A 22,032-nucleotide genomic window follows, 5' to 3' on the forward strand; every position below is an offset into this window, starting at 1 on the left:
ATGCCCTTGTAAAAGAGACCCTGGAGGGCTTCCCTGGTGGCGCAGTGGTTGAGAGTCCGCCTGCCGATGCAGGAGACACGGGTTCGTGCCCCGGTCTGGGAGGATCCCACATGCCGCGGAGCGGCTGGGCACTGAGCCATGGCCGCTGAGCCTGCGCGTCCGGAGCCTGTGCTCCGCAACGGGAGAGGCCACTGCAGCGAGAGGGCCGCGTACCGAAAAAAAAAAAAAAAAAAAAAAGAGACCCTGGAGAGCTCCTTCCCTCTTCTGCCACATAAGGACACAGTCAGAAGACAGCCATCTATAAACCAGGAATAGGGCCCTCACCGGACACTGAATGTGCCAGCACCTTGATCTTGGACTTCCCAGCCTCCAGAACTGTGGGAAATGAATTTCTGTTGTTTATAAGCTATCGATTATATGGACTTCTTTTCTTTTCTTTTTTTTTTTTTTGTGGTACGCGGGCCTCTCACTGCTGTGGCCCCTCCTGCTGCGGAGCACAGGCCCCGGACGCGCAGGCCCAGCGGCCATGGCTCATGGGCCCAGCCGCTCCGCGGCACGTGAGATCTTCCCAGACCGGGGCACGAACCCGTGTCCCCTGCATCGGCAGGCGGATTCTCAACCACTGCGCCACCAGGGAAGCCCTATGGACTTCTTTTATAGCAGCCTGACTGACTAAGACAAGTGATAATAAACTCCCTTGTACCCATCACCCAACTTCAACAATTCATGGCCAAACTCCTTCCATCTGTACCCTCTCCACTTCCCCTCTTTTATGCCATTTTAAAATAAATCCCATGGACTTCCCTGGAAGTCCAGTGGTTAAGACTCCATGCTTCCACTACAGGGGGCATGGGTTCAATCCATGGTCTGGGAACTAAGATCACGTATGCCATGCGGTGTGGGGTGGGGTGGGGGACGTGTGTATATATATATATGTATATTAAATCCCAGACACTGTATTCTTTCATCTGTAAATATTTCAGTGTAAATTTCAAAAATAAAAGGACTCTTTAGTGTCACATAACCGCAATACCATAACCACACATAAAAAAATTAGCAATAATTCATAATTATACAATATTCAGTCAACATTCAAATTTCTATTTGTTTCCTGAATTTTATTTTATACACATACACACACATTATTATAATTTGTTCTATTGCTTGAATGAGGATCCAAAAAAGGTTTCATTGCATCAGGATCCAAAAAAGGTTTCATTGCACTTGGTTGATGTGTTTTTTAAATCTCTTTTAACCTACAGCAGAGCCTCATCTTTTTGTTGTTGTTTATTTTTTCCTTGCAATTTATTTGTTGAAGAAACCAGGTTGTTTGTCCTGTGGTGTTTCCCACAGTCTGGATTTTGCTGATTACATTCCTCTGGTATGGTTTAACATGTTCCTCTGTCCTCTATAGTTTCTGTAAATTGGTAGTTGGGTCCAGAGACTTGATCTGATCCCAGTTTGAGCACTTAAGGATAGCTAGATTCTACTGACAAGACTTTCTAGGATTCAAATGCTGGGCCAAGCCTTTGCAAATATTCTCTTATTTAATCCTTGAAATAATCCCGTGGAATCTGTGCTATCATCATCGTCATCACCGTTATACAGATGAAAACACTGAGGCTTTGAGAGATTGTATCACTTGGCCAGCGTCACATAGTTGTAAGTGGTAGAGCCAATTTAATTGATTGCTGAGTCCAGACGTTTATCTGTGGTACCATACTACCTACTGTGAGAGGCCCTGTGTGACACGGAGATGCACTTCGAATACTGAGATTATCCCTTCACATTTCTCTTGCTTAGATGTACAGAGCAAATGCTCCTAAGTGTAGAGGTACCTGTATGTCTATCAGAGAGGACCTTTATAGGTAAGCTATTTGTGAGGTCTATGTGTGTATATATAACTTCCAGTTAGCATTGTTTGTCTACCTTTTTCTTTAATCTTTCGGCCACACTGCATGGCATGTGGGATCTTAGTTTCCTGACCACACCCCCTGCATTGGCAGCACAGAGTCTTAATCACTGGACTGCTGGGTAAGTCCCCACCTCATATATATATATATATATATATATATTTTTTTTTTTTTTTAACATTTTGGGATTTATTTATTTATTTATTAGAAATGTTTTAATTTTTATTTTTGGCTGCGTTGGGTCTTCGTTGCTGTGCGCCAGCTTTCTCTAGTTGCCACGAGTGGGGACCACTCTTCCTTGTGGTACACAGGCTTCTCATTGCAGTGGCTTCCCTTGTTGTGGAGCACGGGCTCTAGGTGCGTGGGCCTTAGTAGCTGCGGCATGCAGGCTCAGCTGTTGTGACTCGCGGGCTCCAGAGCGCAGGCTCAGTAGTTGTGGCGCACTGGGCCTAGTCGCTCCACAGCATGTGGGATCTTCCCAGGCTCGAACCCATGTCCCCTGCATTGGCAAGCGGACTCTCAACCACTGCGCCACCAGGGAAGCCCGGGACCACTATTTTAAACAACAACAACAAAAAGCCTTTGATAAAATATATCTTTCAAGAATAGACTGATTTGGATTTTTAAAACAACCTCCAATGAGATGCCCACATGCTTTTTTTTTTTTTTCCTGAAGAGTCATATCCATTTTTAGCAAATCCAGGGCAATTTCTTGATTTTCTCTTCACCTAGTGAGTAGGACCAATGCAAACCAGGACTGGCTCCTTATGGCCGAGGTGGCAATAATGCTGCGTCACATAATAGCAATCAGGCTTGATTTCAAACTGGGGTTCTCTGCACCGAAATGTGACTCCCCCTCTTCCCACCAGGTCTGATCCACCAGGGTCCACAGATACTCTGAGACCAGTGACCCTGTTTTTATCTCTAACCATTGACCAGACTTCAGACTTCTCCGGTGACCTGTTCCTCTTTCCATCAAGACAACCTGGACCCTCTAAGAAACTTGCTTATGGTTTGTTATTTGCCAGCGTTCACACCAGCAGTTGTTATCACTTTGCTAACATTTCCCTTTCTTTTTGCTTCCTTGTCTTTTTCCTGCTGCCTCGTCCTCTCAACTCTCTTTTCATTTGTTCCTTAAATATTTACTGATGAAAATTACACTGGAAGTTTGGGAATCCCCAGATGTGTATAGGGTTCAGTGTCAGCTTCCAGGAACCTCCGGTATTACTTCTCACCTTCTTTTCTGCCGCAAGTATTCTGTTCTTTAGTCCAATGCTGTGACTTCCCACCGTTTCCTGGTATCAGTTTTCCCTGCCCATGCTTCGGTTCCTTGCATCCTTGCCCTTGCAGCCCATTATCCTCCACTGTTGCAGTCCTGATGGGGATTCAGGCTCAGCTGAAAATGACACCTGGAAAGCGGGAAGGGATCTCCTCACGCATCCATCCACCCATCCATCCATCCTTCCATCTTTCCATCTTTCTCTTCAACAAGCATTTGTTAAGCATCTGTTCTGTATCAAGCACTGAGCTAGCTCCTGGGGATACAGCTGAAAACATTGACTTTGCCTGCAGGGAGTTCACAGTCTAGCACTGTGGGGTCCACTGTGGTAGCCACCAGACACGTGTAGCTCTTGAGCACTTAAAATGTGGCCAGTCTGAAATGAGAAGTGCTGTAGATCCAAAACACACATCAGATTTTGAACACTTAGCACAAGAAAAAGAATGCGAACTAGCCTCTTAGTGATTTTTTTACATGTTGAAATGTAATATTCTTTTTATATTGGGTTAATATGTTTTTAAAATTAATTTCAATTATTTTGCTTTACTTTTAAAATGTAGCCCCTAGGAAGTTTCAACTTAGATATGTGGCTTGCATTGGTGGCTCCCATTCTGTTTCTCTTGGACAGCACTCGTTTCAAAGGAGGATACAGGGATGGAGATAAAAAAACATACAAGGGGTTTTTATAGGTGCTTTGATAAAGGTGTGTACAGGGTACAGTGAGGGATTATTTTTATTCAAGAGGCCACGAGAAAGTGGAGGAAGGGAATCAACTTATACTCTGCTAGGCACTTGCAGATATCCTCACACACGTTTGAGGCAGTTTAACATCTTCATACGTTGGCTTGGCACTTTAAGTATCTCAGTTAATCTTTGCAATTGCTATCACCACAGCCTGACCACATCTTTTCCAGGCTGCTTACACCAAGTCACCATCATCTCTCAGATGGACTGTTTGTGGCAGCAGCCTCTTAACTGGCCTGCCCTGACCCCCACTTTAATCCATTCTCTACATTATGACCAGAGGGATGCTTCCAAAACACAAACCTGGTCACTTTACTCTTCAGTTGAAAACTCTCGCATAGTTCCCTCGCTGTCCTCCAGATGAAATCTAAATTCCGCCTCATGGTTTACATGTACGATCCGGCCCCCACCTACCTCCTCAATCCCTTATTTCACACTCCTCCGCCTCCTCCGTTCACTTTGGGGTAGCTTTGCTCTGAACTTCTTTCTGAGCTTGGAAAGCCCTGTACTCTCTCTTCTACGTATTATTTTTCTCTGAAAGTATTTTCTTCCTCGGTTTGTCTGGTTAATGCCTTATTTTTTCAGATTATATTTTCAAAATGACTTTCTCTAAGAAGACTTTCTGGAACTTCCCCCACCCCCACTCCTGCCACCATTATGGGTTAGGTGTCCCTTATGTGTCCCTGGATCTTGCTGTACTTCCCATAATGTAGTACTTATCATGCCATATTGCATTCTTTTTTTTTTTTTTTTTTTTTCTGGCTGCATTGGGTCTTTGTTGCCGCACGCGGGCTTTCTCTAGTTGCGGCGAGTGAGGGCTACTCTTCGTTGCGGTGCACGGGCTTCTCATTGTGGTGGCTCCTCTTGTTGCGGAGCATGGGCTCTAGGCACGTGGGCTTCAGTAGTTGTGGCTCGCAGGCTCAGTAGTTGTGGCACACAGGCTTAGTTGCTCCGCGGCATGTGGGATCTTCCCGGACTAGGGCTCGAACCCGTGTTCCCTGTACTGACAGGCGGATTCTTAACCCCTGCACCACCAGGGAAGCCCCATATCGCATTCTTGCAGTCTTTTTGGATCAGAGTCCTCTATAAGAATCTACTAAAAACTGTACAGCTTCTCCCCAGGGCGGGGGGGGGGGGAGAAAAAAGAACAATACGTTTTGCATACAATTTGAGGCTTTATAAAACCCCCAAAACTCTTTAGGTTTCCACAGACTCCAGATTAAAAACCCCTGCTCTCTTCCTAGATGCAAAAGACAGTAAGCATTTCTCACAGGTACAAGTTGCTCTAAGACATTAGGATGCAAGGACTATCGTGCTTTTGTTTTTCTAAATCAAATTAAATCTGAGTTAGCCTTATCCTGCGTGGCTGGTGAGAAGTCTTAAATTAGTCATTTTCAGGAAACTTCTGTTTTTTTCTTTTCCCCCCAAAACTCCAGAGCTTAAGGGGCCCAAGAAAATTCTGGAAGGTTCCTTCTTTCTCAGATCATTAGAAGTTTTCTATTTTTAACTGTTCTCCCTTCTGTTTCAAAATGCCCCAGTTGAGCACTGACCCTTCCTGTCAGTCAGGAATTATTTCCCCGGGGTGGGCTGTGAGGGGCTCAGTACAATAGCGTCTGCCCCAAAGGAATCTTGTTGAAAGGGGGCCCCTTCTCATGGACACCCCAGATCTCCTCCTCCTTCACCACTGTCAGGGAAATAGCTCTTTAACTCAAAAATACCACCCTTTCTCTTATCTCTCTGGAATGATCTGACGTGAAATCCCTTGACAGGCATGACAGAGACTGAAAACGCAAATAGATGCCTAAAAAGACCCGGAAAAGAATGTCAATGAATAAAGCAGGTTGGCTTCCAGAGACAACAGGGAGTAGTGGTGACTGAGGCACGCTCTAGAACACAAGCTTTGTCTGAAAATGAGCAGCAGCTAAGGCATCAGCGAATTGGCGCTGAATTTCCAGATCTTTTGTGTTTTCAAGGGAAACCAGAAATCTGGATTGTCATGAGAGAACTCTTTTTTCTATATTTTTAAAACATTACTTGTTAAGGTATAGTTTTTAAATCATGTAAGTCACAGAATAATATTCAGTGACTTTTTAGTAACTTTATCCAGTTGTGTAACTCACCATAAAGCAATTTTAGAACATTTTCATCATCACAATAAGATCCCACATGTATATTTACTGTTAACCCCTGTGCCGTCCTCCTCCTCCCCACCCCAGCCCTTACCTCAGGCAACTACTATTGTACTTTCTGTCTCTATAGCTTTGCCTTTTGGGGATATTTCATGTAAATGGAATCATACACTATGTGGTCTCTCTGTCTGACTTCTTTCACTGAACATAGTGTTTTCAAGGTTCATCTATGTTGCTACATGAATCTGTAGTTTGTTCCTTTTTATTGCTGAATAGTATTCCATGGTATGGGTATACCACATTTTGTCTACCCATTCACCAGTTGGTGGGCATTCCTTTTTTTTTTTTTTTTTTTTGTGGTACGTGGGCCTCACTGCTGTGGCCTCTCCCGTTGCGGAGCACAGGCTCCGGACGCGCAGGCCCAGCGGCCATGGCTCACAGCCGCTCCGCGGCATGTGGGATCTTCCCAGACCGGGGCACGAACCCATGTCCCCTGCATCGGCAGGCGGACTCTCAACCACTGCGCCACCAGGGAAGCCCTGGGCATTCCATTTTTTTCTGCTATTATGAATAATGCTGCTATGAACATTTGTGTGCAAGTTTTTGTATCCATATATATCTTTTTTTGTTGTTTTTTTGGTAGATACTGAAGGATAGAATTGTGAGTTACATGTGAGTACATTCATGTTTAACTTTTAAGAAACTGTCAAACTATTTTTCAGAGTGACGACACCATTTTCCTGCCAGAAATGACTGAGGGGCCCTGTTTCTCTACAACCTCGCCAACATTTGTTATTGTCTGCCTTTTTGATTATAGTCATCTAATAGTGAAGTGGTATCTCATTATGGTTTCGATTTCCATTTCCCTAATGGCTAATGATGTTGGATAGCTCTTGACTTTTAAATGTTGGAATTCACTCAAATTTATTAAAAAAAAATGCTTCATATCAGCACTGTACAGACGGAACAAAACAGCTTAGAACAAAACAGGTTCATGGGCTGGAACAGCCCTGAGGGAATGAGTTTGGACTTGTGACCTAGACTCTGCAAAACAGTGGTCTGTGACCTTTTTCTTTTGGGGGTAAAAGCAGCCTAGACTGCCAGCAAAAATTACTATGGAGAGAGGACAAAGATTTCTCACTCTTTTGTAATGAAATTGTAGATTAGTAAAAAAGGACAATTTTCAATCTATATATTCATAATGCCATTTTTTCCCCCCAGTAAATCATCCTGTTACATATTTGTTGAATGAGTCCTTCAGGTATATGTATATTTGTATCCTTTTTCTTTTCTTTTTAAAAATAAACTTATTTATTTATTTTTGGCTGCCTTCGGTCTTCTTTGCTGTGGGCGGGCTTTCTCTAGTTGCTGCGAGCGGGGGCTACTCTTCGTTGCGGTACGCAGACTTCTCACTGCAGTGGCTTCTCTTGTTGCGGAGCATGGACTCTAGGCGTGTGGGCTTCAGTAGTTGTGGCATGCGGGCTCTGTAGTTGTGGCACACGGGCTTAGTTGCTCTGCAGCATGTGGGATCTTCCCGGAGCAGGGATTGAACCCGTGTCCCCCGCATTGGCAGGTGGATTCTTAACCACTGTACCACCAGGGAACTTCCATATCCTCTTCTTAGAGATGAAGTTAAGGAATTTGTCAAAGATTAAAGCTCTAGTAAGTGGCAGGGACGGATTCAAAGCCAGGTCTATGTGGTCCTAAATCCTGCATTTTCCTGATCAAAATGGCAAGAGGTTCAGGGATGGAGCTACATGGGGTGAGACTGGAGTCAGAATTCTGAGCCTGGCTGGCTAGATGACTGAGGTGGAGGGGGACATGATGTGGGAGCAAGGGAGAGGAAGGAATCAAAGAGGTTTCAAGGCTGGTTTCATTAACAGACAAAGGGAAGTTGGGAAGAAAGAGTTTGGGTGGAGGGATGAAGTGCAAGTGGAAAGAAAATAGGTTTGGGGCTTCCTGCTTTTGCAGTTGTCCCCCCCATCCAGGTAGGGACCTATGGCAGACAGTTGAAAATGTAGGGCCCAAGGGCTGCAGAGATGCCATGGCTAGAGATGCATTTGGGGACAGTTTCTATATTTTGGGGGCCATGCCACGCAGCTTGTAGGATCTAAGTTACCCGGACCAGGGATCGAACCTGGGCCTCCGCAGTGAAAGTGCCAGAGTCCTAACCACTGGACTGCCAGAGAATTCCTGGAGACAGTCTCTTTATTATTGATTTCTCTTCAAGACTGACATCTTTGTGATGCTGAATTCTGGTGAGCTTCCTGCCCTCCTCTTCTGATGGTCCACTGAGTTTGTTTTAAAATTATGGGAAACCACAGACTCGGTGGCTGATGGGGCTGTTTGTGTGTGAATGCTCTAAGCATTCAGAAATGACTTCAGGGGCTGGCAAAGCTGAGACTCAGGCGTTAGAGATGGAGTGTTTGGTGTTCTCTAAAAAGTTTGTTTTTTTTTTTTTTTTTTTTTTTTTTTTGCGGTATGCGGGCCTCTCACTGTTGTGGCCTCTCCCGTTGCGGAGCACCGGCTCCGGACGCACAGGCTCAGCGGCCATAGCTCACGGGCTTAGTTGCTCCGCGGCACGTGGGATCTTCCCGGACCAGGGCACGAACCCGTGTCTCCTGCATCGGCAGGCGGATTCTCAACCACTGCGCCACCAGGGAAGCCCTGTTGTTGTTTTTTTTAATTCAGAAGAGGAATACCGTTCACATGCTATGTACAGTTAACTTGTACTCCATGTGCAGGCTGCATTAAGGAGGACAGACTCCCTGGAGCCAAGTCACAAGACACCTGGACAGGGGGCAGCTTACTCCAGGAGGCTGGTGGGGGTGGGGGACAAGATGCCCTAGGACAAAGGACAGTACAGGACCTGATTCGGACTTCCCCAGGAGGGACTCTGCACTCAGCTGCCGTGAAATCTTCTCTGAATTGCACTACCCGCTCCTTATCGTTTCCTGTCTTGTTTTGTTTTTTCCTTTATTCACATTTTACCAGACCGGAAGTTTCCTAGGTCTAGCCACTTACATCATAAATAATAAAATGCACCCCAACATGAAATAACTACATCTTGCTGTAAAATTTTTTTGAAAAGATTTGGATAAACTTCAGTTTTTGTAAGAATAAATCATTTTGTGACTTGTGACTTAAACTTTATTATATTAATATATAATTAATTAAGGGTCATGTTGCAGTTGACTAGATATTGCAGATGTTTCATTAAATATTGATTAACTTTGCTTTTTTTGGTTCCCTTTCCTTATTTGGGAGCTTTTTTTTTCTTCTTCTTCTTCAGGTCTCAAACGTTTTCTAAGGCCTTTGAAAAGTTAATAGGCCCTGGGGGATAAGACAGCTCTACAGAACCTGCTCATAGCCCCTCTCAAGTAGGGAGCTCTGTTGAATGAATGAACGAACGAATGAATGAGGTTAAGTCCTTTTCCCAAGACTTCTCTCCAAGGGTGGTTCGCTTCTCAATCTTCTGGAATCTCAGCCCAGCCAGGAGTCTGGGTAGGGAGGCGTCTCCCCTTTCAAACATCAAACCGCAGCAGCGGAGGAAGCTGTCCGGCAGCCGCCGCTCGGCGGGCCTGGGCAGGGTCAGCCCGGGCCCGGGGAGGGTCAGCCCGGAGCCGGTGGTCGCGACAGTGGCGGGAGCGCGGACCGCCGACTGAAGCCGCTTCGGCTTCAGGGCCGGAGCGCATGGGCAGAGCAGCAGCCCGAGACTTGCCTCCCCTCCCCCACTGCAGGTGAGCCGCCGAGCCGCGGCCCGCCCCCCGCCCAGCTGCCCCGGGAGTGACGTAAGGCCTCTGGACCGCGCTCCGGCCCCGCCCCTGTAGGCAGCGCCCGCGGCCCGAGGCCCGCGACTCCGCGGTGGAAGCCGGTCCCGCTGCGGGAGACGCCGGCTGTGACAGGCAGAGGAGGCGGCGAGGCACTTGACTGGGCTGCCCCCGCAGCCCGACGCCAGGACGAGGCGCCTCCAGGCGGAGCTCGGGGTCCCGGCCGTGGCACACCTGCCCCGCGGTCCGCACGGCCGAGGTCGTCTGCGGGGTCTGCACCCTTTGCCCCACGAAATCGCGGGGCGCCCAGCCAAACGCAGCTGTCTATCTCCGCCCGAGCCAGCCAATCGCCCGCGACTGCCCCGGCCGCACCTCCCAGAATCTCTGACGGGCGTGCGGCTCAGCCTATGAGATGGGGGCCTCAGCGGCCTGGGCTGGGAGCGGGAGCCAATGAGCATCATTTCAGGTGGGTGGAGGGAGCGGACCTCGGGAAGGTAGCTTCTTTCGGGTTGCTAACGTTTTCCCTTGGAGATGGGCGCGCAAACGGACCAGTGGGTCTGGGGGCGGTGGTGACGGGCGTGGAGCTGGCCCAATGAGGGTGGGAGGGGGTGGGGCAGTCCGGAGTAGCAGTGCTAAAGGAGCCCGGCGGAGGCAGCGGTGGGTTTTGGACTGAGGCGCCGGATCTGTGGTCGCGGCTGGGGACGTGCGCCGGCGCCACCATCTTCGGCTGAAGGTGAGAGGTGCGGCTTCCCGGGTCCGAGTGCGGCGGCCGGGGACCGGGGGACGGTTTGTGGGGGAGGAAAGGATCGCCGGCTGGGGGCCCGGGCGGCTGTGTAGGGCAGGAACGGAGCCGAAGCGGGAGCTGGGGAAGACAGAAGGGGTTCTGGGCGGAGGGTTTACGGCTGCAGGGGCCGTAGATTCGTGCAAGGAAGGACCTTGGGGGTGGGTAACGGGACCCTAGTGGGTGGAGAGACCCCTGGAGGGGCGGGGAATGAGGTACTTGAGAGTGAGACCCCTGCAGGGATTAGGGCCTGGGTGTGCGGGAGGACGACCCCTGGGGGGCTGGGGATGGAGATCTGCGGGTGGGCATGTGCTGACCTGGTGCTAGGCGTGCGGGATCCGTGGGGCGCGGGGTTTGGGGGGCCTCGTGCCCTGGTGGGTGTCCCCGGGGGTCCCGCGAGCCTGTGCTTGCCCCTCGGGAGGGGAGGGAGTCCTGGGGCGGGCTGGAAAGCGCCATCCGGGTTGGGGGTGGGGGAGCGCTGGACGGGAAGGGCCACTGGGTGGGTTAGGCCGGGTCCGGCATCCTGAGTGCGGTGAGGGGTTCGCCAAGGGCTCGGAAGGCGGGCAGCGCGCCGGGACCTGCGGGGTGAAGGGACCGGAGGGCAGGGCTGCGCACGGCCCAGGAGGCGTGCGGCGGCGGGTGAGGGTCTCAGCAGCCGGCCGCCGGCTTGGGGAGGGTCGGGCTCCGCTGGTCCCTGGGGAGCTGGGCGGGAGAGCTGGGGGGACGTCTTCCCAGGCGCTCTGGGGACGGCGGGGGCTGGGTTTGGACGCCCGGCCAGGCCCGGGCGGTTTGGGGGGGGTGAGGCGGGAAATGTGGCGGGGGCGCGCTGCAGCAGGGCGGTCGGGGGGGGAGGGTCAGCCCTCGCCTCGGGATCCCTTTATTGTGTAAGTGATCTGGGCATGGCGCGGAGTCTCTTCCTGGCCTTCTGCAGTGGGGGTCACACCCTGATCCCATAAAATCGGCCTGGAATGGGGTCGGAGGGAAGTTGAAGGCGCGGAGTCCCAGCGTCCGCGGGGGCTTTGTGGGCCTGCGGTGGGCGGATGCGGCCCAGGGACCGGCGAGGCTCCCAGCCTGGCCTGCCTGGGAACTAGGGCCTTGGGAAGGAGGTTGGCGACTCTGGTCTGAGCTCAGCTGGTGAGTTTGGGGTAATGTGGCCTCTGCCTATGACCGTTATCTCTGTTCCTTGGGGCCTCTGCAGTTCCCTTCGAGATCACTGCGGTGGATGGAAGGGGGTGGGGTGGGGTAAGGGAAAGCAGGCAGGGTAGATCCCGACTGCAAATGAAACAAAGACTGCTGTTTTCGCTGAATAATATAATACCAAATATAATACTTCGGCTTTGCTGAGATTTTTGTTTTTAACATTGAAGCTGAGAATTCTTTGAGTCAGGCTTAATTATTCTTGATAGTATCTCACTCTGGAAAACTTTAATGTATTTATTGTTTCATTTTCTTCATCAATCCACCTTTATTAATTACTCTTTCAGTTCCATGCTTTTGATGTTTAAGTATGCCCTGTCTGTCACGGACTCAGGAAAAGTGGCCATTTTATGCAGCTCCTTACTTCTGCATCTTAAATTCAGTTCTTCCTCGTCCTTATCTGGAGAAAGCATATGGTGTAATTGTGTGATATAGCACTAGCTTTTGCTGCAAAGGGATGCGACCCGAGAGGTTGGCTTTTTATTTGAGCTCCGTAGGGAAATCATTTCAATGAAGACAGGCTGGATGGAAGGTGAGATGGAGGAAATTTTGAAGGGCACGTTGTATGGTGAAAGATTATAGGCTTCAGCGGAAGATGTACTTACTTGTCATATAGGAAGAATAAAAATTCCTGGTGTCGGCACCACGGTTCCGAAACATTTAACACGGTGTAAAGATATTCACAGAGGTGGCTTGGGCCATGAATAGCGATAGTGTCCTTTTGTACTTAGTTTGTACTTCTGCTCATTTGTTTGAACAGAATTCTGATAAATGAACAGACTTGCAGGTCTCTAATGTAAGTGACCTCTGTGGTAGCGTTACACAAATCGGGACACTTCTCTTTTAGCTTATCCATCTTAGAAAGATGCGCTATCATATGGATCCCTTACCCATCATTTTTGTTTGGCTTTTTATATGAAAGATATTCATAAAACTGTTTTCCTGTGCCTGTACCTGTAGTAGGTGCTGGGAGGCAGTCGAGAAGTTTCATGGGTGATATTTCATTGAGAGTCTAAAATGGCCTTGGAGATGGAGCTCTGGGGTGTGTGTGTATCTAAAAGTAAATGAAGGGGATGGGGCTTTGGCTCTGTAGGGAGCTAATTTGTGCACAGATCAATGATTCAACTGTAATTAGACAGTTATTTCAGATGACACCAAGAACCTTCAGATTCTGTCTGTTGCAAAGATGTTCCTATTTATTCCTTTTATTCCCCAGTATAGGTTTTTTTTTGTTTTTTTTTTTTCTATAAAATACAAAGCCTTTGCTAGATTGTGCTAGTGCGTTCATTGGCCGAGCCTGTATTCTTTTGTTTCTTTTCTGGCGGCTTGTGGGATCTTAGTTCCCAGACCAGGGATCGAACCCTGGCCCCCGGCAGTGGAAGCGCAGAGTCCTGACCACTGGACCGCCAGGGAACTCCCTGAGCCTGTACTCTTGAAGCCATGATTGATAATTGATCGAGAGGCAATATGTAGTGTACTACATGCCCTTCAAAGTTTTCTCCTTCTCACCTTCCATCCTTGTAGCATGTGCTCTGGAGCTGAAGTGAGTTTACTCAGCTCTGCTCCTTGTTATCTCTGTGACCTCCAGCCAGTTATTGGCTTTCTCTGAACCTTGGGTTCCTCATCTGTAAAATGGAGGTATTAATAGTACCTACCAGGTAGGGCTGTTGTGAGGATTAAGAGTTAATACATACATAAACAGCTTAGAATAGTGCCTGGCCATGATTAGTGGTATATAACAACAGTATCTGCTGTTTTCAAAATTCTAGTGTTATCCTTGCCGAAAGGCAAAGCGTTTGGGAGAGGGTTCCCTGTTAAATACCAGCATTATCAAGATTAGGTACCAAATGTACAACGGAATGAAAAAAATAAAGCATATTTGGCAACCGCAAGTGAAGAGTTAAGATGAACAAAACATCTTCACTGGCCTCAGGGACTGTCAACTAAGCAAGGATTTGAGCACCTACCACCTGAGTCCTCTGGTACCGAGGTGAGGGAGGGTGAGAAGAATGCCAGGAGAGCCGCACAAAATGTTAGGAGAAGGATAAGGATTAAATTGCCAGGTTGACCTGAAGAGAACTTCTGAAAGGGTGGCGTTGGGTTAGGATTTGAAGGAATGGTTAGCTTTTGGTGGTGGAGGAGAAGCTGAAGCTTACAGTGAGGGTCGGGACCATTCGTGTCCTATTGATCAATAGGAATGTAGAGGCCCTCCTGTGGACCACAGGAAAGTATCCTCACGGTGTTTAGTTAGTTGTAGAAAACAATGGAGAAGTAAAAATTAAAAGTAGTTTGTGATCACACTACCCAGTGGAGACCCAATGACTATTTGCTTCTTTTAAAACAAAAAGGAAAAAAAGTGTTTATTTAATTCCCCCCCCCCCCAAATCGGGAGCATATTGTAATCACACTATTGTGATCTATTGTGGGTTTTTTTTCCCTTATATTAAATTATAGGTGGTTCCCCACCTAGAAAAAGTACAGACTGATACATTTTAAATGTGTTGATTTGATCAAATAATTTTTAAATCCATGATTTACTTTAAAAAAAAGAAAAAAGACCTGCCCTAGAAATGACCTGTTAAGTTACTGTGATTTATAGTTATTTGCTAAATCTAAGCGTATAATTACATGTCTAATGTAAAAGTAAAGAAATGTGTGCATACATACAGGCAGCAAGGCAGTTTCTGAAGTGTTGTATGGGCTATACAGTTTATACCTAATAAGAATAAGAGTAACTTGTTATTGTATTTTGTTCTAGTTGGATATTTTCTCTTTTAAGAGACCGTCCTTCCTAAGGCAGAGTGTGTGTCCTGTTGTCTGTATCCACATTTATCCAGGATGATTCCCATTTCAGAGCCATCCTCTCCCTAGCAGTGGGTAGTGAGTGTATAAGTTGGGAAGACAGAAAACTTGTTAATAGTCTTACTAGTGCAGTCCGGAGAGGTGATGGGTTGGTTTTTGAAACCGTTCTTCAGAATGTACATGTGTTCGTGAATATTTTCTCTATTGCCCACTCCCACGTGTATGCCTGAGAAGGCAACTGCAAGTATCGTTAGAGAGCATATTAGCAATTCTGTCGGTAGAAGTCTTAATGTTACATGTTTTGTGATCTTTTTGTTTGTTTGTTTTATTCTGTTTTGTGATTTTTGTTTTGTCCAAGTGTATACCCCTTAAAACGTTAGCATATCCTTTAAATCAGGTTATGAATTAGTCTAAAACATTGGTTTTCAACCTCTTTTTCTACTCCAACATACCTGGTAGTAACAGTGGTTCACCACGGCAACCGGAGACCGGTGGAGGAATGGTTCTCAGAGTGTGGTCCGGCATTATCAGCAGCATCTGGGAGTTTTTGTTAGAAATGCAAATTATCAGGTCCTCCACCCCAGACCTACCGAATCAGAAATTCTGGGAATGGGGCCCAGCGATCTGTATTTTAATAAGCCCTTTAGGGCTTCCCTGGTGGCGCAGTGGTTGAGAGTCCGCCTGCCGATGCAGGGGACGCGGGTTCGTGCCCGGGTCCGGGAAGATCCCACAATGCCGCGGGGCGGCTGGGCCCGTGAGCCGTGGCCGCTGCGCCTGCGCGTCCGGAGTCTGTGCTCCGCAGCGGGAGAGGCCGCAGCAGTGAGAGGCCCGCGTACCACACACAAAAAAATAAATAAGCCCTTTAGGTGTTGCTGATGCCCTTGCCAAAGTTTTGAGAACCATATGCTCCAGGGCATGAGTGTTTGTAATCGTTTACATTGTAACAACCAGTTTCTGAAGAATCTTAGCTATTTGATTCTAGTACCTTCTTACTGGGGCTGAAAGGGCTAGTATCTTGTACCACTATCAGTGATTAATCTTTTAGGACAAAGATAAATAGATCCCCTTAAGAATCTGAAGAAAGTTATACGCGTTCTCCTCAGAAAAGCACAGATACACAAAAAAAGTTGTACGTTTTCAGACCATCTCAGTGATTGCGTGGAGCTTGAACTTCGTCTACAGACTCGAGGTTAAGAACCTCGTAACAACTGTGGATGACTTTATGATTTCCCTTGCAGCCTTCCATTCTCTTGCCTTCCAAGCATCCCCATCTTTTTCAGGAGAGGGAAAAGCTGGGAGGGTTTGATGGTTACTCACTTGCCTTCTTGCTTTGCTTTGGATGAGATTTGTAATAACCTGGAATTTGGAGTAATAACAGAAGTATTTAATGATGGTGTTGGATTCCAGAAAGATGTTGTCAGGCAGGAATAATGAGTCACATCAGAAAGATGAGTGACGAGTGTAAAATCCTGTCCTTTGATCCAAAAAGTCAATCCCACAAGTATAAGAGGAGAAGTAGCTTCCAGGAGCCTGAGTGGAGCTTTCGCTGACAGCTCCTTGTGAACCAATCGTAAATGAGTGCTCAATAAACCACTTAGGTCTTGAGATACTGTTCACCGTAAAAGTCACAGAAGCAGTGCTTTCCCCAGTGGGGCCTAAGGCTGTGAACAGTTCCTTTTCTTCTGCACTGGTCAGACTGTGTCTGGAATATTCTGTTTGCTTCCAGTCCGCACACTCTAAAGGGGCATGGAGTCTGTTTAGAGGCGAGAGACCAGAGTGGAGGAGTGAGTCCTGATGAAGGACAGGATGCAGGAGAGGAACCGGCGGGGAGCAGCTGCGGGCCTGGCAGTGGAGACCTGAACAGCCCCCATCACATACTTGAAAGGCTGGGTGCGATGCTAACTTACGCCCTTCCCCTGCGGTCTCGTGATCACACTGAGGCCACATGGGCCATAGCGAAGCTGCAGGGGGCTGGCTTGGGGTAATTGTAAGGAAGAGCGTTGAGCCTGTCGTCTGAAGGTAGGATGGGAGGCACATTCTAGACCTGAGGGTCGGTCTGCTGGCGGCCACCGTGCGTTTCTGTAGCTGTCAGTACCTCCTGGTGGTCCAGCAGCACTCCGTGGGCCTTTTGTCATGAGACTTTGTTTTCTTTTTCTTCCTTTTCCTTTCCCTTCTTAAGTCCCTGTTTAGTTTGTGGTGAGGGTGAAATAGGAGATGGAGAGGGAAAGAAGGGTAAAACTGGGACTTTGCTTTGCTTTGCTTTTCCCTCCTGCTCGTTTTCCAGCCGTCAGTGACAGGCTACATCTCGAGTGGTCCTCAGACGACCGGAGTCGTCATTTGTGGTCACCCCTGAAATTTACCTTGCAAACCCAGTTAGGATGGCCATGGAGAGGGGCTACCCCAGCTCCTTCACTCAAAGTTCACGCTTTCTGTTTACCAAAGCGTTTGTTTTAAGTTTCTTAGAAGAGTAAAATTTGTGAACCATAGGAGATTTTGAAATATCTGACTTTGTCCTCCTCCCCCTCTTCTCGCAGAGGCCATCGCTCTCACACCCTCCTGTTCACAATGGCGCAGAGAACTGGACTTGAAGATCCCGAGAGGTATCTCTTTGTGGACAGGGCGGTCATCTACAACCCTGCCACTCAGGCTGATTGGACGGCCAAAAAGCTAGTGTGGATTCCATCAGAACGCCATGGTTTCGAGGCAGCTAGTATCAAAGAAGAGCGGGGAGATGAAGTTATGGTGGAGTTGGCGGAGAACGGAAAGAAAGCAATGGTCAACAAAGATGATATTCAAAAGATGAACCCACCTAAGTTTTCCAAGGTGGAGGATATGGCAGAATTGACGTGCTTGAATGAAGCTTCTGTTTTGCATAATCTGAAGGATCGTTACTATTCGGGACTTATCTATGTAAGTATGCCCTCTAAATGATCATGTGAAGTGGTGACTGGGAATTAATGGAAATTATACATGCTGTCCTAATCAATGTGGAATACTCACATACTCTCTGTTTAACATGTCTATTTCTATTAAAGATAGAAAGATTGTCCCTTGCTTACCCAAGTCTTGCTTTGCTTTAAATCCGAACACATAATTTTAAATAATCCAGTCTGCAATTAAATATACTAAAATGGTATTTGAGTCTTTTGTGTAGTGGTGCGCTGGAGCCTAATAAGAGGGGGGAGAGCGTGTGGCAGAAAGATAAGGGAATTTAACATGGTCGTAAGAGTTGCATGAGTGGTAGGACACAGACGGCAGATTGGTAGGAAATCCGGTGTATATCCAGGGCGTATAAAGTGGTGGGGCTGCAGGCTTAGAGGTTTCAGTGAGGAGCAAGACCAAGGCCCTTGGGTACAGGGAAGTCCGGAGGCTGAATGCTGAGGTTTTTAAGAGGAAACAGTTCAGGGTGAGATTGAGGCTGGGGTTGTCCTGTGGTTAGCAGTTGACACACATGTCACAGTCACTGACGGTGTTGTGACCGTATAGAAGTCCCCAAAAGTAATAAGGGATCAGGCTGAGAGGAAAATGCAAGCCAGATACTGAAAGAATCTCGAATGCCAAAAGAGGCTTGAAGGGATGGTAGACACGGGTGGCAATGATTTAAAGAAGGCAGGGTAATTAGCAGCAACATGGATGGACCTAGAGATTATCATACTGAGTGAAGTAGGTCAGAAAGAGAAAGACAAATACCATATGATATCACTTATATGTGGAATCTAAAATATGACACAAATGAATTTATCTACAAAACAGAAACAGACTCCCATACATAGAGAACAGACTTGTGCTTGCCAAGGGGAGGTGGGGGGAGGGATGGATTGGGAGTATGGGATTAGTAGATGCAAACTAGTATATATAAGATGGATAAACAACAAGGTTCTGCTGTATAGCACAGGGAACTATGTTCAATATCCTGTGATAAACCATAATGGAAAAGAATATGAAAAAGAATGTGTGTGTGTGTGTGTGTGTGTGTGTGTGTGTGTGTGTGTGTGTGTGTGTATAACTGAATCACTTTGCTATACAGTAGAAATTAACACAACATTGTAAATCAACTATACCTCAATAAAATAAATTTTAAAAAATAAAGAAGGCAGGGTAGATAGAATGTAGATTTAGAATGAAGAGAAGTAGAGGGAAAGGTTGACACTGTAATGGTCTGAATTTGGAAAAGAGAAATTGAATTTTATGCAAAGAGTGTGGTACTAACGTCCATGTATAATCCAGAACTTCAGCAAAGCAGAAGTCGTTTTCCCATAGAATTAATTAGTTTACTTAGTGGATGTTTACTGAGCACCTACTATGTTCTAGGTGCTGGAGAGAGTGTGGTGAACAGGCCAGGCCAAATCCCTGCCTTTGTGGTACATCGTGTACGGAAATAAAACAGGACTATGGGATGGCTTTCCCCAGCAGGTCAGGGAAGGGCTCTTTGAGAAGGTAGCATCTGAGCTGGAATCTGACTGATAGGAGGGAGCTAGCCATGGGAACATCCGAGAATGAGTAGTTCATTCATGACCTTTGCCAGAGTAGTCTGAATCAAGCCTGGTGGTCTCTTTTATTTTATTTTATTTTTTCTCTATGAGTTAGGATGCAAAGTAAGGGTGAGAGGCACCAGGGTCGGGAAGGTGGCTTGAGAATGCGTAAGGTTTGGAAAGGGGAGGAAGCCAAGGATAAGAAAACAACTGGAGAGCAGCATTGGGAATCCAGCTGAGACTCAATAACAGAATGTGTAAGGTGGCCCCATTTTTGTCTGGAGAGAAAGGAGTGGAGAGAGGGAGTGAGAAAACTGGGATATTAAGAGCTTGTGGTCAGATCATTACGTTGACGTCTGAGATTTGAGAGGTGGATCAATTTTGGATGATACCAGGTGCGATGAATTGCACGAAGGGCTGGAAATGAACCAAAAAGCTGTGGAGTGCTGTGCTGTGGAAAGGAGCCTGTCTGCCCCCTGACCCCACCCTGCCCTCGAGGGCTGCTGCAGGGAGGAGAGAGGAGGAAAAGAGAAATGAGAAGGAAGCTGTGGGTAAAAGGGAAGGAGGAGGGGAACGACAATTTAGTTTATTTGTAGCCATTCCTCATGATAATTCTAAGTATTGCAAGTATCTTTTATTGAGTTTGATTTTTTTCCAGCTTAATTCTGGGACAACAGGAGTGAATTTCTGGGTTTCTTTTCAAAGCATGGCCCCTTGGGCTTTACAGAAGGAGAATCTGAGTTTTCTCCTTTTTAGAAATTTATTTATTTATTTATTTGAGGCTGTGTTGGGTCTTCGTTGCTTCCCACAGGCTTTTCTAGTTGCAGTGATTGGGGGCTACCCTTCATTGCAGTGGCTTCTCTCGTTGCAGAGCACGGGCTTTAGGCACGTGGCCTTCAGTAGCTGCAGCACGCGGCCTCAGTAGTTGTGGCTCACAGGCTCTAGAGCACAGGCTCAGTAGTTGTGACTCATGGGCTTAGTTGCTCTGCGGCATGTGAGATCTTTCCAGACCAGGGCTCGAACCTGTGTCCCCTGCATTGGCAGGCGGATTCTTAACCACTGCGCCACCAGGGAAGTCCCTGAGTTTTTTCTTGAAGTACTAAGGTCACAGCAGAGGTGAGGGTTTGGGAGGATCATACCTTCAATTAGTGGGGTGGAGAGAGGGTTCCTGCGGAAGATTCACGTTGGAGCGCTTAACTCTAAAGAAATCTAAGAGAATGGGGCTGTGGACGGCTGTGGCTGCTGAACATTGAGTGAAGGGTGTAGTATTGGGCTTTGGAATTTACCCAGCACTTGAAATTGATCAATTGAGGTACCATGGTATAGACACTGTAATAATTTGGATAGGACCTTTGGGACCTATTTCTTTTTTAAAAAAAATAAATTTATTTATTTTTGGCTGTGTTGGGTCTTTGTTGCGGCGCGGGCTTTCTCTAGTTGCGGCAGGCGGGGGCTACTCTTCATCGTGGTGCACCTGCTTCTCATTGTGGTGGCTTGTCTTGTTGTGGCTCGCGGGCTCTACAGCGCAGGCTCAGTAGTTGTGGCTCACAGGCTCCAGAGCGCAGGCTCAGTAGTCGTGGCTCACAGGCCCAGCTGCTCCACGGCATGTGGGATCTTCCCGGACCAGGGCTCGAACCTGTGTCCCCTGTGTTGGCAGGCGGATTCTTAACCACTGCGCCACCAGGGAAGACATATTTCTATAGATAAGACATAACATATGTTCATTTAGGTAAGTTACTAACAGGTTTGGTTATGTTATTTCCTTGTATTTTCTTTGGATTTAATCTCCCCAACTTCCACCTTCTCAGGTCATTAATTTTCATCTTCTTTCTTAATAAAACTACTTAAAAACTGCAGATGTCTTCTCTGCTACGTTTTAGCTTACTTCACACATTTTGACATGTAATATTTTTAGTGTTCAGTTCTAAATATTTTCTAACTTCTATTATTTCTTATTTAACCTATGAACCATTTAAAAGTATACTTTTAAAATTCCTAAATGTTGTTTTATAAGTTATCTTTGTGTTATTGATTTTTAAATTAATTGCATTAATATAGTCCATATAATAACACTCCTTGTTTTTGTGAGACTTGCTTCATGTATCATATTGTCAGTTTTTATGAGTGTTCTGTATGTTTGTTCAGAATGTGTTTTCTGTTGGGTGTAGAGTTCTATATGTGGCCATTAGACTAAGTTTTTTAATTGTGTTTAAACTTTACTAATTTGTGTCTTCTTGGTCTGTTGATTATTGAGAAGTGTCTTAAAATCTCCCAGTGTGTTTTCTCAAACTAAGTATGCATTCCTTAAAAATATAGTTTAGCTTTGCCTGTTGTTGAATTTTTATATGAATGCATCTCTTAATACATACCTTTTTGTGTCAGTATTTTTGCTCAGCATTACAATTTTAAGATTCACCCATATTACTTTGTGTTGATGTAATTCAGTTGTTCTCAAAGGGTGCTCTACAGACTTCTAGGGTATCTTTAAGACCCTTTCATGGGATCCTTGAGGTCAAAACTATTTTCATGATTATTGAAGACTTTATTTGCCCTTTTATTGTTGACATTGGTACTGATGGTATAAAAACAATGGTGAGGAAAACTGCTGACACCTTATCGTGGGTAAAAGCAGTGACCCCAAACTGTACTGGTGGTCATACTAATCCGGTGTCACTCCAGAATGTCACTGGTAAAGCAGGAGGAATGAATGAATTTATTTCAGCTCTTGAGAACACATCTTTTAATATTCTGTGTGATGAAATGATAAGTATGCACAGTGCTTCTGCTGCATATTGAACTAGGATGGTTGCTTTGAAAAAAAGCACATGTGTAGCTATTTGAGTTGCAAACTAAACTTGCCACTTTTTTTTTTTTTTTTTTTTTTTTTTTTTTTTTTTTTGCGGTACGCGGGTCTCTCACTGTTGTGGCCTCTCCCGTCGCAGAGC

General features: G+C 46.5%; 1 protein-coding gene across 15 annotated transcripts in view; it reads left to right on the top strand.

Moving 5' to 3' along the window:
• The window catches only part of MYH10 (myosin heavy chain 10), a 195,963-nt gene that overhangs the window by 49,153 nt on the left and 124,778 nt on the right, over nt 1-22,032 (top strand). For 2 of the 15 annotated variants that reach the window (XM_067021828.1, XM_067021835.1), the window contains exons 1-2: nt 10,345-10,568; nt 17,150-17,525. In XM_067021828.1, the coding sequence (XP_066877929.1) occupies nt 17,181-17,525 (345 nt within the window). In that variant the 5' untranslated portion in view covers nt 10,345-10,568; nt 17,150-17,180. Of the gene's footprint in view, nt 1-9,875; nt 10,569-11,479; nt 11,751-17,149; nt 17,526-22,032 lie in introns of those variants that run through there. The other 13 variants (XM_067021834.1, XM_067021837.1, XM_067021824.1 and 10 more) reach the window with 11 other exon arrangements.

Source organism: Kogia breviceps, chromosome 19 (assembly GCF_026419965.1).
Source record: "Kogia breviceps isolate mKogBre1 chromosome 19, mKogBre1 haplotype 1, whole genome shotgun sequence".
Taxonomy (NCBI): domain Eukaryota; kingdom Metazoa; phylum Chordata; class Mammalia; order Artiodactyla; family Physeteridae; genus Kogia; species Kogia breviceps.